At 38.5% G+C, this 11,785-nt stretch overlaps 1 protein-coding gene across 1 annotated transcript; it reads left to right on the top strand.

Annotated features, from left to right (window-relative positions):
* The first annotated feature begins 309 nt into the window (after positions 1 to 309).
* On the top strand, positions 310 to 10,098 carry LOC110601264 (ribokinase). The gene is made up of 4 exons (XM_021738334.2): positions 310 to 1,141; positions 7,901 to 8,086; positions 9,241 to 9,436; positions 9,621 to 10,098. The coding sequence occupies exons 1-4, from the start codon at positions 473 to 475 to the stop codon at positions 9,722 to 9,724; spliced, it is 1,155 nt and encodes a 384-aa protein (XP_021594026.1). The 5' UTR covers positions 310 to 472; the 3' UTR covers positions 9,725 to 10,098.
* Positions 10,099 to 11,785: the final 1,687 nt, after the last annotated feature.

Consider the following 11,785-nt stretch of genomic DNA (forward strand, 5'->3'; position numbering starts at 1 on the left):
AATTTATAAATTTAAATTTGAATATTTAATTTAATAATTATTTGATTTGTTTTCATATGATGTTAAATTTATAAGAGCAATATTGTAATGAATTTTACTAAATCAAATATTATATATATATATATATATATAAACATAGATATTTAATTTTTTAAAAAATAATTTAATTAAAAAAATATTTAGTGTTGATTAATTTTGCTAGATGTCTTATAAGATAGAAATCAAACATATATGAGGTTTAAATATGGGATAAAATTACAATTCTGCATATATAAAATTAAAAATATATATATATATATATATTTTTTTTTTAAAGCAATTTGAGGGCGTAAGGGCAAGTTGCTCTCTGCTGGATCCATCCCTGAATAGAACTGTAGAAGAAGATGATAAACAATGTCTTGCAATTTGCAAATAGACGTTGAGCTGAACAATAAATTGAAATTTGATCTGAGAGCATTCAGTTAGATCAAATATGAAAGGAATAGCCTTTTCACCCACAAACTATCATTGCTGCTTCAAAAATCATCACAACACATCTAGAAGATCGTCAATAAGCACAAACCCAATTCAATTCAACGACAACCAAAACCAAAATCAAAACCCATCAATCAAAACACGCCCATTCCCTTCACTTGTCCTTAAATCCTCCAAAAACCCTATAACACCAGTTAATCCGGAGTCCAACAACCCACCGCTTGTCGTTGTTGGCTCAGCCAATGCTGACATCTATGTCGAAATTGAGAGATTGCCCACCGAAGGAGAGACCATCTCAGCCAAGAGTGGGCAGACACTTGCAGGTGGGAAGGGAGCTAATCAAGCAGCTTGTGGTGGCAAACTCTCCTACCCAACGTACTTCGTGGGTCAGGTGGGAGAGGATGCACATGGGAAGTTGATCATTGAGGCGTTGAGAAATGGAGGAGTTTGTCTTGATTATGTAAGGCATGTTGGTGATGTGCCTACTGGGCATGCTGTGGTGATGCTTCAGTCTGATGGGCAGAATTCTATTATCATTGTTGGTGGAGCCAACATGAGTCGTTGGCCTGAGAAATTGAGCGATGAAGATTTGGTGGTAATAAGGAATGCTGGCATCCTTTTGCTTCAAAGGGAGATCCCTGATTCCGTCAATATCCAAGTTGCCAAGGTCAGGCTGGCCATAGATACATATTTGAATTGTTTTTGTCAATTCTTCTTGCTTTATCTTCAACCATGTTTGTGTTAATTTGTTTTCAGAAGTTTGATGTATTATTCTTTCTCGGTCCATGGTCAAAACTTGAATATGTCTTGCATCGTAATGAACAGATTATGAAAATGGACCTACTAATGCCTTTTGCTTGAAATATGTTAGATTCTGGTTGAGGCTGAGGCTAACTATGATCTCATCTTTGTGAATTTGGGTTAGCTTGGGGGAGTTTGAGGATTTATTTTTTATGACGTATTATTAGTTTCCTCATAAGAATATGATAAACTACATTTACTTTTGAATAATGATCTCTTTCTCCTTGCTCGATGACTCTATAATGTCCAGAGAGAAAGAAATAGGCAATCCTAACCAGAAAATTTTCACTTGATCTACATAGTGAGTGCATTTTGGCATTGTGGGCATGTTACCAAACCACTGCAAGTCTATACCCGATTCAGTCATGGACCCAAGTCAAAGCAGCCACATATTGAGCCTCTAAATTAGTCAAATATTTCAGTTATTTTTCAGCTATCTTTTAGTTAAATTGTTCCCTGTTTGTAGGAGGGTATTCCTCCACTTTCTATTTCATGTTGTTAATTGAGGAGGGCGTTCCTCCATGTTGAAGTAGTGCTCCTTTGATGTAGGAAGCATTTTCTATTTCATGTTGTTAGTTGAGGAGGGTGTTCCTCCATGTTGAAGTAGTGCTCCTTTAATGTAGGAAGCAGTTATACTTCCTTCCTTTCTGTATTTAAGCAATAACATTGATGAAGAGGGGAGCTTCCAAAATCAATTAAGTTCTCAGAGGTTTCAGGTTCCCTCTTTTAGAGCCTGAATTGTTAATGACCAGAGGTTGTAAAAAGACTCTTAACCCAAACACTCAAACTCCAGCCATACCCTTAGCCCATAGACCCATAACCAGATCCACAACTCGGGACCATAACAGTTTGGTATCAGAGCCGGCAGTTATGGGGACTCTGTTCAAGATCAACTCGCCAAGCTCTTTGAATTGTTGTTGGCTGAGCAGCAAGCAAACAAAGACCGAAATGAAAAAGTTGAGCAATTGCATACCAAATTGGATGCAATGTCTCAAGAATTGAAATTGACTAAGAAAGGGTTGCAATCTAGCAGCACTGACAGTCAAGCAAAATCAAGGAAAGATATGGGAATTTCAGGTGCTTTGGTTTTTGAAAGTTCGGGAGGAATTTCGGTAGTATCGAAATTCACAAAGCTTGATTTTCCTCGTTATGATGGGCTGGAAGACCCTTTGGGGTGGCTTGCCCGATGCTAGCATTTTTTTAGGCACCAACAAACACCCGAAGAGGAGAAGGTGAGTTTAGCTTCGTACCATTTGGAGGGGATTGCGCAGCTGTTGTATATGCAGCTGCTGGATGACATTCCAGATCCCAATTGGGATGAGTTCACACATCAGTGTAATCTTCGTTTTGGGCCTCCAATCCGCAGCAACAAATTAGGCGAATTGGCAAAGCTAAAGCAAACTGGTTCTGTTGCAGAATATCAGAACCGTTTCAAAGCCTTGGTGTCACGCGCTGGCACCCTCACGCAGGAACAAAAGGTTCAGTTGTACCTCAGTGGATTGCAGGACTCTATTGCTGTTGAGGTCGAGCTACATCATCCAAAAGATTTGGTGAATGCAATGAGCATCTTCCGGCTGTATGAACGGAAACTTTTCCCAAGTTCTCCGGCTGTGAGAGACACTCGTCGCGCTGCCTTCACATCTGCACCTCGTGCCAACAGATTGGTGAAGTGATTGAACCGTGAGGAGATGGAAGAAAGACGGAAAAAGGGACTGTGTTTTAACTGTGATGAACAGTTTGTTCGCGGCCACCAATGTAAAAAACTTTTCTAGATAGACTTAGAGACCGAAGAAATAGAGGACACAAATTCTGATTTGGAGCTAGAACAACTAGAGATTTCATTGAACGCCATCATTGGAATTCGAAATCCTCAGTCCATGCGACTACAGGGATATTGAAAGGGGGGACAAGTCTTAATTCTAATTGATTCTGGCAACACTCACAGTTTTGTGTCTGCAGCAAAAGTCGAGGAACTTGGTGCTGAAGTAAACGGGCAGGATGGCTTGAAAGTTAATGTCGCCAATGGTGAGCAACTTGACAGCCCAAGTATATGCAAGGGAATCCCAATTCTACTGGATTTCCACTCTTTTTCCGTGGACTTATTTGTTCTGCCACTAACCGGTTTTGATGTGGTTTTGGGAGTTAACTGGCTTCGAACTTTGGGACCCATTCTGTGGGATTTTGCTATCATGAAAATTTCTTTCTTTCAACAGGGAACCTTGATCGAATTGCAGGGCATGACTTCAATTTCCTATACAAAGCAGTCTGATCTCCACAGTTTGCTGCTTTTCCCAGATTCTGAAATTCAACTACAGAAATTGTTGGCAGAATTTGCCTCTTTATTCAGTTCGCCAACCGGATTACCTCCTAGCAGGGCCTGTGACCACCGTATTCCTTTGGAACCAGGAGCAAAACCGGTGGTTGTCCGACCATACCACTATCCACATGGGCAGAAGGATGAAATCGAAAGGCAGTGTGTGGCCATGTTGCAACAAGGCATAATCCGCCCAAGCCGATCACCATTCTCCTCCGGTGATCCTAGTACCAAAGGCAGACGGTTCTTGGCGTTTATGTGTCAATTACAGAGAATTAAACGCCAAAACCATTAAAGACAAATTCCCAATTCCTGTGATAGATGAGTTATTAGAAGAACTAGGTGGTGCTAGATACTTCACAAAGCTAGATTTGCTCTCTGGTTATTTTCAAGTGGGCATGCATGCTTTTCGGACTTATCACGGCCACTTTGAATTCCTAGTAATGCCATTTGGTTTGACCAATGCACCTTCAACCTTCCAGGCCTTAATGAATGAGGTATTTCAATCATATTTGAGGAAATTTGTTCTCGTTTTTTTTTGACGACATCTTAGTTTTTTGTCAGTCTTAGGCAAAACACCTCCACCACCTACGACTGGTTTTTCAATTATTGGATAAGAATAAATTATTTCTCAAACGCTCCAAGTGCGTTTTTGGCCAGACTCAAGTTTCATATTTAGGTCATATTATTTCTCATCATGGAGTCCAGGTGGATCAGTCAAAAATATCATCGGTCCTAGATTGGCCCAAGCCCAACACAATTCGTGGTTTGAGATGATTCTTAGGGCTTACAGGTTACTACCGCAAATTTGTCCAAAACTACGGAATCATCGCCGCTCCACTCACAGCTATGTTGCGGAAAAACAATTTTCGTTGGACTGAAGAGGCTGAGACGGCATTCGACAAATTGAAAGAGGCAATGACATCAACTCCAATCTTGGTTCTCCCTGATTTTAAACTAACCTTTGTCATAGAATGTGATGCCTCGGGTACAGGAATCGGAGCTGTTTTGTTACACCAAAACAAACCAATGGCATACTTTAGCCATTCAATAGCAGTGCGCCATCAGAACCTTCCGACGTATGAAAGAGAGCTGATCGGGTTGGTGAAGGCAATCAAACATTGGCATCCTTATATCTGGGGTCGGGAATTTACTGTTCGAACGGACCACTACACACTCAAATATCTGTTAGAGCAACGCCATCTCTCTTTTTCTCAGCAATACTGGGTTAGTAAACTTATGGGCTTTTGTTTTACAGTTGAATACAAAGCTGGAAAATCCAATATAGTTGCTGACGCACTCTCTCGACGGGATGCTGATCAATCTGCCATCTTGGCAGTTTCTATGCCCCAACTAAGCCTGTTTGACGATATTCAGAAAGAGCAACATGATTCAGAAGAAGTGTAGAAATGAATTGCTGCAATTCATACTGGAGCGGCCACTTCCAAATGGAGTTTTAAGAATGGTTTGCTCTTTTACAACAACAGAGTTTACCTTTCTTATAACTCCCCATCTATTCAACTAGTGGTCAGTGCTCTCCATAACCAGGGCCATGAAGGATACCAAAAAACCCTGTACAAAATTACAAGGGATTTTTTTTTGTTTGGAATGAAGCAATGTGTTAGAGATTTTGTGCGCTCTTGTGATACATGTCAGAGGCATAAAACAGAGACTTTGCAACCGGCGGGACTCCTTCATCCTCTTCCCATTCCAACGCAAGTTTGGGCTGATATCTCTATTGACTTCATCGAGGGAATTCCAACTTCACGTGGGAAAAATGTATTGCTGATAATCGTCGACAGATTTTCGAAGTATGGGCATTTTCTGGCTTTGTCTCATCCATATACAGCTGTAAGTGTTGCTCGCTCTTTCTTTGACAACATTTTTAAATTACATGGCTTGCTAGAAACTATGGTCAATGACAGAGATGTGACATTCACAAGTTCCTTTTGGAAAGAACTTTTCCGTTTGAGTGGTTCTAAGCAGTGTTTCAGTTCCTCTTATCACCCACAGTCGGATGGTCAAACGGAGGTGGTAAACCGCACCATTGAAATGTATCTTCGCTGTTTCACAAGTTCTACTCCGAATAAATGGATTGACTGGTTGTCCTGGGCTGAGTTCTGTTACAACACCAGCTACCATTCCTCTCTTAAAACCACTCCTTTCGAAACGGTTTATGGCCGTCCTCCTCCCAGATTATTGTCATATCTACCTGGTAGTTCCACCATTGATGTTGTCGATACTGTTTTAAGGACAAGAGATGAGATGCTACTCTCACTTCGTGAAAACCTACTGCAGGCCCAGCAAAAAATGAAGCATATATATGATCAATCTCATCGTCATTTGGAGTTTAAGGTGGGGGATAAGGTTCTACTACGTTTACAGCCTTATCGTCGAACTTCAGTTGCTAAAAGGAGGAATCAGAAACTTTCGGCACGATTCTATGGCCCCTTTGTGATAGTGGAACGTGTCGGTTCCATGGCCTATAAGTTGGATCTTCCTGCCGATTCAAAGCTCCATCCAGTGTTTCATGTTTCAAGTCTAAAACCTTATCATGAAGGTCAGTCTGCTCCTACACCATTGCTGTCATCTTTTCCGCTGCCAGAACCTGGTTATCATTTGGCCATTCTAGACCACCGTATTAAAGGAGGAAGTCAGGAGGTTCTTGTCCACTGGACTCATTCTTCTCCTGCTGATGCTTCATGGGAGAAGGTGCAGGCATTCTCCGCCAAATATCCAGATTTTCAACTTGAGGACAAGCTTCCTTTGGGGGCGGGAAGTAATGTTACCAAACCACTGCAAGTCTATACCCGACTCAGTCATGGACCCAAGTCAAAGCAGCCACATATTGAGCCTCTAAATTAGTCAAATATTTCAATTATTTTTCAGCTATCTTTTAGTTAAATTGTTCCCTGTTTGTAGGAGGGTATTCCTTCACTTTCTATTTCATATTGTTAATTGAGGATGGTGTTCCTCCATGTTGAAGTAGTGCTCCTCTATTTCATGTTGTTAGTTGAGGAGGGTGTTCCTCCATATTGAAGTAGTGCTCCTTTAATGTAGGGAGCAGTTATACTTCCTTTCTGTATTTAAGCAATAACATTAATGAAGAGGGGAGCTTCCAAAATCAATTAAGTCTTGAGCGCTTTAAGTCTCAGAGGTTTCAGGTTCCCTCTTTTAGAGCCTGAATTGTTAATAATCAGAGGTCGTAAAAAGACTCTTAACCCAAACACTCAAATTCCAGCCATACCCTTAGTCCACAGACCCATAACCAGATCCACAACTTGGGACCATAACAGGGCAGTATAAATAATCAAAAGAAATGAAGACTGATGCTGGATCAGTTCTAAGAATCCAGAATAAGGTAGCTGAGCAGTGCTGTGACACTCTGATATGGTTGTGCAGTGTCGTTTGGCAGCTACTGCCACTGTAGCATGGCAATGTCCATGATTTTTTCTTTCTTCTCTTCTATTTGAATTAAATTAGTCCCACAATAGGCGGAACTTGTGGAACAGAGCCTGCCAAGTCCAGAGTGGGCACTATTCCTGCTTCAGCTTCATTGTTAAGTAACTGGCCTAGAAACATTGATGATTGTTTATCATAAATGATTGCCATGATATATTTCTTTGCTGTGGGCACTTGATTGTTTTTAAGATGGTAATGTAGAACCTTAGTGTAAATAAGGCAAGAGGGGAGAGGCGAGGGCCTTTTTGAAGCTAGGTGCCATAGTCTATATGTATAATAGGTGTCTGTGTGTATATGCTTTTAACATTACGAAAAATAAAAACAACCATCTTAAAAAAGCAATAAACAAAGAAAAAAGAAATAAAATGAAAATTTGGTGTTTAAAACAAAAAAAAAAAGAGGACTTATTTCTCTGGGGCATTGCTTCTGAAGTCTCTTGCCTGGCACCTTACTGCACTGAGGCATTGCCTCTTTGAATCCTGGCACGCTCCTTGCCTCACCTCCCATGGTGCCTTGGAGTGCCTTTAACAACACTGGTATAGCTATTCAACCATTATTTCTGTTCTGCAGTCCAGTAGTCAATACTTTGTCATCTAATAGAAAATCAGTATCTTTCTTCATTGTCATATTTGTATATAGGATAATTGAATTGTATAGAGGCTTTAGGGATTGCTTAGAAATTCTGTGGTTCAAGGATCCTTAATGTTTCCTCTACTAATGAGCTTTGATGGTTATCCCTTTTATCATCAATGCTGAAGTGATGATGGGATATTTAAGTTTCTCTTACATTTCTCCTATTTTCCTTTAATAATTTCTTTCACATTTTGATGCTGCCATGTATCTGTGTAGGCTGCAAAGAGTGCTGGTGTTCCTGTCATTTTCGATGCTGGGGGAATGGATGCACCTATACCCTTGGAACTGTTGAAGGTTGTGGACATCTTCAGCCCAAATGAAAGTGAACTAGCGCGTATAACTGGCATGCCTACTGAAAACTTTGAACAGATTAGTCAGGCTGTTACTAAGTGTCATGAAATGGTTAGTATGCACCACTTAAACAAGCTTTATCCTATGAATCTTTGTTCTGTACTTAGCATGGTTGATCTTTCTACACTTTGAAGATTTGACAAAAACACTTTTACCGGTTATGTTTTGTTGTAATGATAACTTATTTGCTGCATTATGCTGGTTAAAGTTTATGATTCTTGTGAATTATGCAAATCTGATTGTCCACTGATTTTTTATATGTATCCACATAATGGTCATTATTGAAGTGCCATCAAGCCAGAGCCCACAAGTTCAGATGCTTCGTGTACTGGGTTACCCTTTATATTGTTATTTGCCATGAATGCTCTCATTTCCATCCACTTCCAATATCAGATTACAGGTTGATTCTTCCATGTGAAACACTAATAGGGTCATTCAATTTCACAGATGCCTGAATATACTAGAGCAGTTGGGTAAGAATTAAGATCCTATGAAGTTTCAGTATGTAATTATTTCATAATGTACATAAGTTGCACGTGAGTTATTAGATCAACTAGTGAACTTATTATATGGCGTGGAATTAAATATTGCTAAAGTTTCTTTGCTCTAATTTTTCCTTCTCCAACAAAATGTTTTCTCTATCAATGATATCAGATTGTATGAGTACACTTAAGGAGGGTGTTTTGAATTAGGAAAGAAAATATGAATACATCCTTTTTTTTTTACTATTAAGTCTGAAAATTCAGGTTTATTGTGATTAACAAAATTGTTTGTCGGGCTGTGTGCTTGAAAGATGCTTTTGAGCACCTAGTAATTGGGCTTGAGCTTAATTAGCTAGTTCTTCATTTTCCACTTATTGAGAGTGAGGTCCAGACAATCCCACTCTCTCTCATGCATCCCACACACGCACACAGAGTTTTCTTTTTAATTTTAATTGGTGATGATCATTTCTTTCATCTTTAATATTTCGAATGTATGTTCCTCTCCTCATTATTTTGATGTTTAAGCATTCTTGATAAGTGTTTTAATTCCAAAAATTTAGAAGTGTGCATTAGTCGGATTGGGTCCAATTTTAATATTCATGACATTCTTATAGTTGATACTAGTTGATGATAAAGAGGTTAATAGAGCAAACAGAGAGCTGCTAGAAAATGCCAAATGATAATACTTTTCTAACACATCATAGGTTGCTGTGTCTAATTCAGGGGGTCGGGGAAGTCCTAGTGAAACTTGGGGCCAAAGGATCAGCATTATTTGAAGAAGGCCAAAAACCAATTAGACAACCCATAATACCTGCTGCAAGAGTCATAGACACTACAGGTGCTGGAGATACTTTTACTGCTGCTTTTGCTGTGGCTTCGGTGGAGGGCAAGACAAAAGACGAGTGCCTTAGATTTGCTGGTATGGCTGTTGTTCTTAGTTTGCATGTCATCGTGATTCTCATTTTTTTTTAGTAATTATCATATGCAAAAAATAAAGGGTGGTTCACTTAAAATTTTATATAGCTACAGCTGCATTTCTACATGACCTTTAAGAAAAGAAAATAAAAACTGATTTGATTGTGACTCACTCAAACATTATACAGCTGCAGCAGCTTCTCTTTGTGTGCAAGTAAAGGGAGCAATTCCTAGCATGCCTGACCGGACAGCAGTCCTGGATCTTCTTCAATCTGTGAGGGCATCCTTTTGATGAAATGCAGATCAGAGCTTACTTTCTGTAGTAATAAAAAATGCATTTCTGGACTCTGCCAAAAGCAAATAGCATATGTTGGAACAGAGCCTCAATGGCTATTTGTTTTATGCAATTTCAAGGCAAAAAGGGAGGGGAAGAAAAAATGCGTTTTTTCGTCAGTTTCAAAAAACTGTAAACATATGTGCATTAGCAGCTCAGAAGAATGTGCAGTTTGCTCAAACTGGTAGATTTCATGTTGTTGCTTCCTAATGTGGTTTATTTATTTATTTTCCTCATTCTCCCCTCTCTAAAACAGGTGCCTAGATTCATTCATTTCAACTTTCCTTTTTTTTTTTCTGTTTAAATGGAGGAACATGACTGGCTTCTTTCTCTATGCTTCTTCTCTTTCTTTGAGATCCATGCTTCATTTATGTTTTGGGACATTTTTTTCTTTTGGTCAAAGTAGAAGATGCTATCTACCCCAATAGTTTTGGATAACTTTAGTTATTTTGCGTAACAAAGCATCATTTGCTTAGTATTAATCCATATTCCTGAATTTAAATTTTAGTACAGATCATTAACATTTCATTAGTAATATTGAGCTATGATAGAACAATGGAATGTGCAAAGATTTAGAGATTTTTGCTATGCGCATTAGTTATATGATTTATTAACTCAATGACATGCTTTTTGGTATGATTGATAAATTTCCAACCCATTTTCAGTCATCTTTTTTATTATTTCAATAAATTACACGTGTGTTTTTTTCCATTGAAGGACATGAACAGGAAATATAATACCATAATGCAAGAAAAAAAAAAAACAAAAAAAAAAAAAAAAAAAACAAAAACAAAAAGAGAATGAAGCTAGGCCTTGTTAAAGAATATCTGCCCACAAGAAAGAGCGATGTAAAGAATAATATAAGCGTAAGTAAGGAGTCCATTCCGTTCTGCCATTGCCTTAGCTGCTGCTGCTGCTACTTCTTCCCTCTATTGATATTTGTTTGTCTCTCGTCTTGAGTCGAGTGTGCTCCTGAAGTTTGATGCATGCTTTGCTTCAAATAGCATTCAAGTAGTATTCAAAAATACTAATAAATCAAAAGAAATTAAATATATAGCTTAATGTAATCAAATTGATTTTAAAAATTAAAAGGTTGTAAAATTTAAGTTGATCTGTAAATTTAAAATAATAACTTAAATACAAAACATCTAAACATATTATTAGATCAATTGTACAAGCCATCCATATTTTCATTAAAGAAATTCTTAATTTTCATTTCAAAATTAAAGAATTAAAAAAAATAAAGTCTCTTTAATTTCGAGTTTAATCAAATCAAATAGTTTTATTTTATTTTTTTTAATTCCAATTATAAAATGGACCCATTTTAATCATGGTATGAACGTGAAAATTTTTTAAAAAAAACGAGTGTTTATTTAAAATATTTAATAACTCCATTTAAAATTAAATAGAATTTATAAATATTATTATATATCACAATAAAAATATTATTAAATTAATAATAAATATTTAATTTAAAATTAATTATAATTTTTTTAAAAATAAAATAAAAATTAAAAAATAAAATATAAAATTTTTATATCTACTTGATGATCTGAGATCCAATAGAATAGGGTTTTACAAGGGTTTTGGTATTGAAAAATAATCTTTCTTTCTGGGGAGGGGACTCCCCTTTTATCCATTTCGCTATGCTTGCTGGTGACGTGTAAAGGCCTCTCCATGATTGGGACACGCGTCTCTGACATACAGATTCGGGCGTACGAGGGTATCAGCCGCCTGCTCCATGCGTAACGGCCTCTGATTCTCCCCGTGCGTACGCTCGAGCGGATCTGCTAGGCTGTCTGAGTGTGGCTCTGGATACTGGGCTGGGCCGAGAGTCGGGCCGGACGCTGAGCCTGAGAGGAGAGGGCCTGCTGGTCGCGGACTGGGCCGGTCTGAGTGAAGAAGCGTGATTGAGCCCGGCCTTGAAGGTTGAATGAGTCAGGCTTGTTGTGCATATCAGGTGCGTGGGCCTCTATGTTATGGGCCTTTGGTTGTGGTCAAGCCCCTGGTCCGGGGTGA

Source organism: Manihot esculenta, chromosome 15, assembly GCF_001659605.2.
Source record: "Manihot esculenta cultivar AM560-2 chromosome 15, M.esculenta_v8, whole genome shotgun sequence".
Lineage (NCBI taxonomy): Eukaryota > Viridiplantae > Streptophyta > Magnoliopsida > Malpighiales > Euphorbiaceae > Manihot > Manihot esculenta.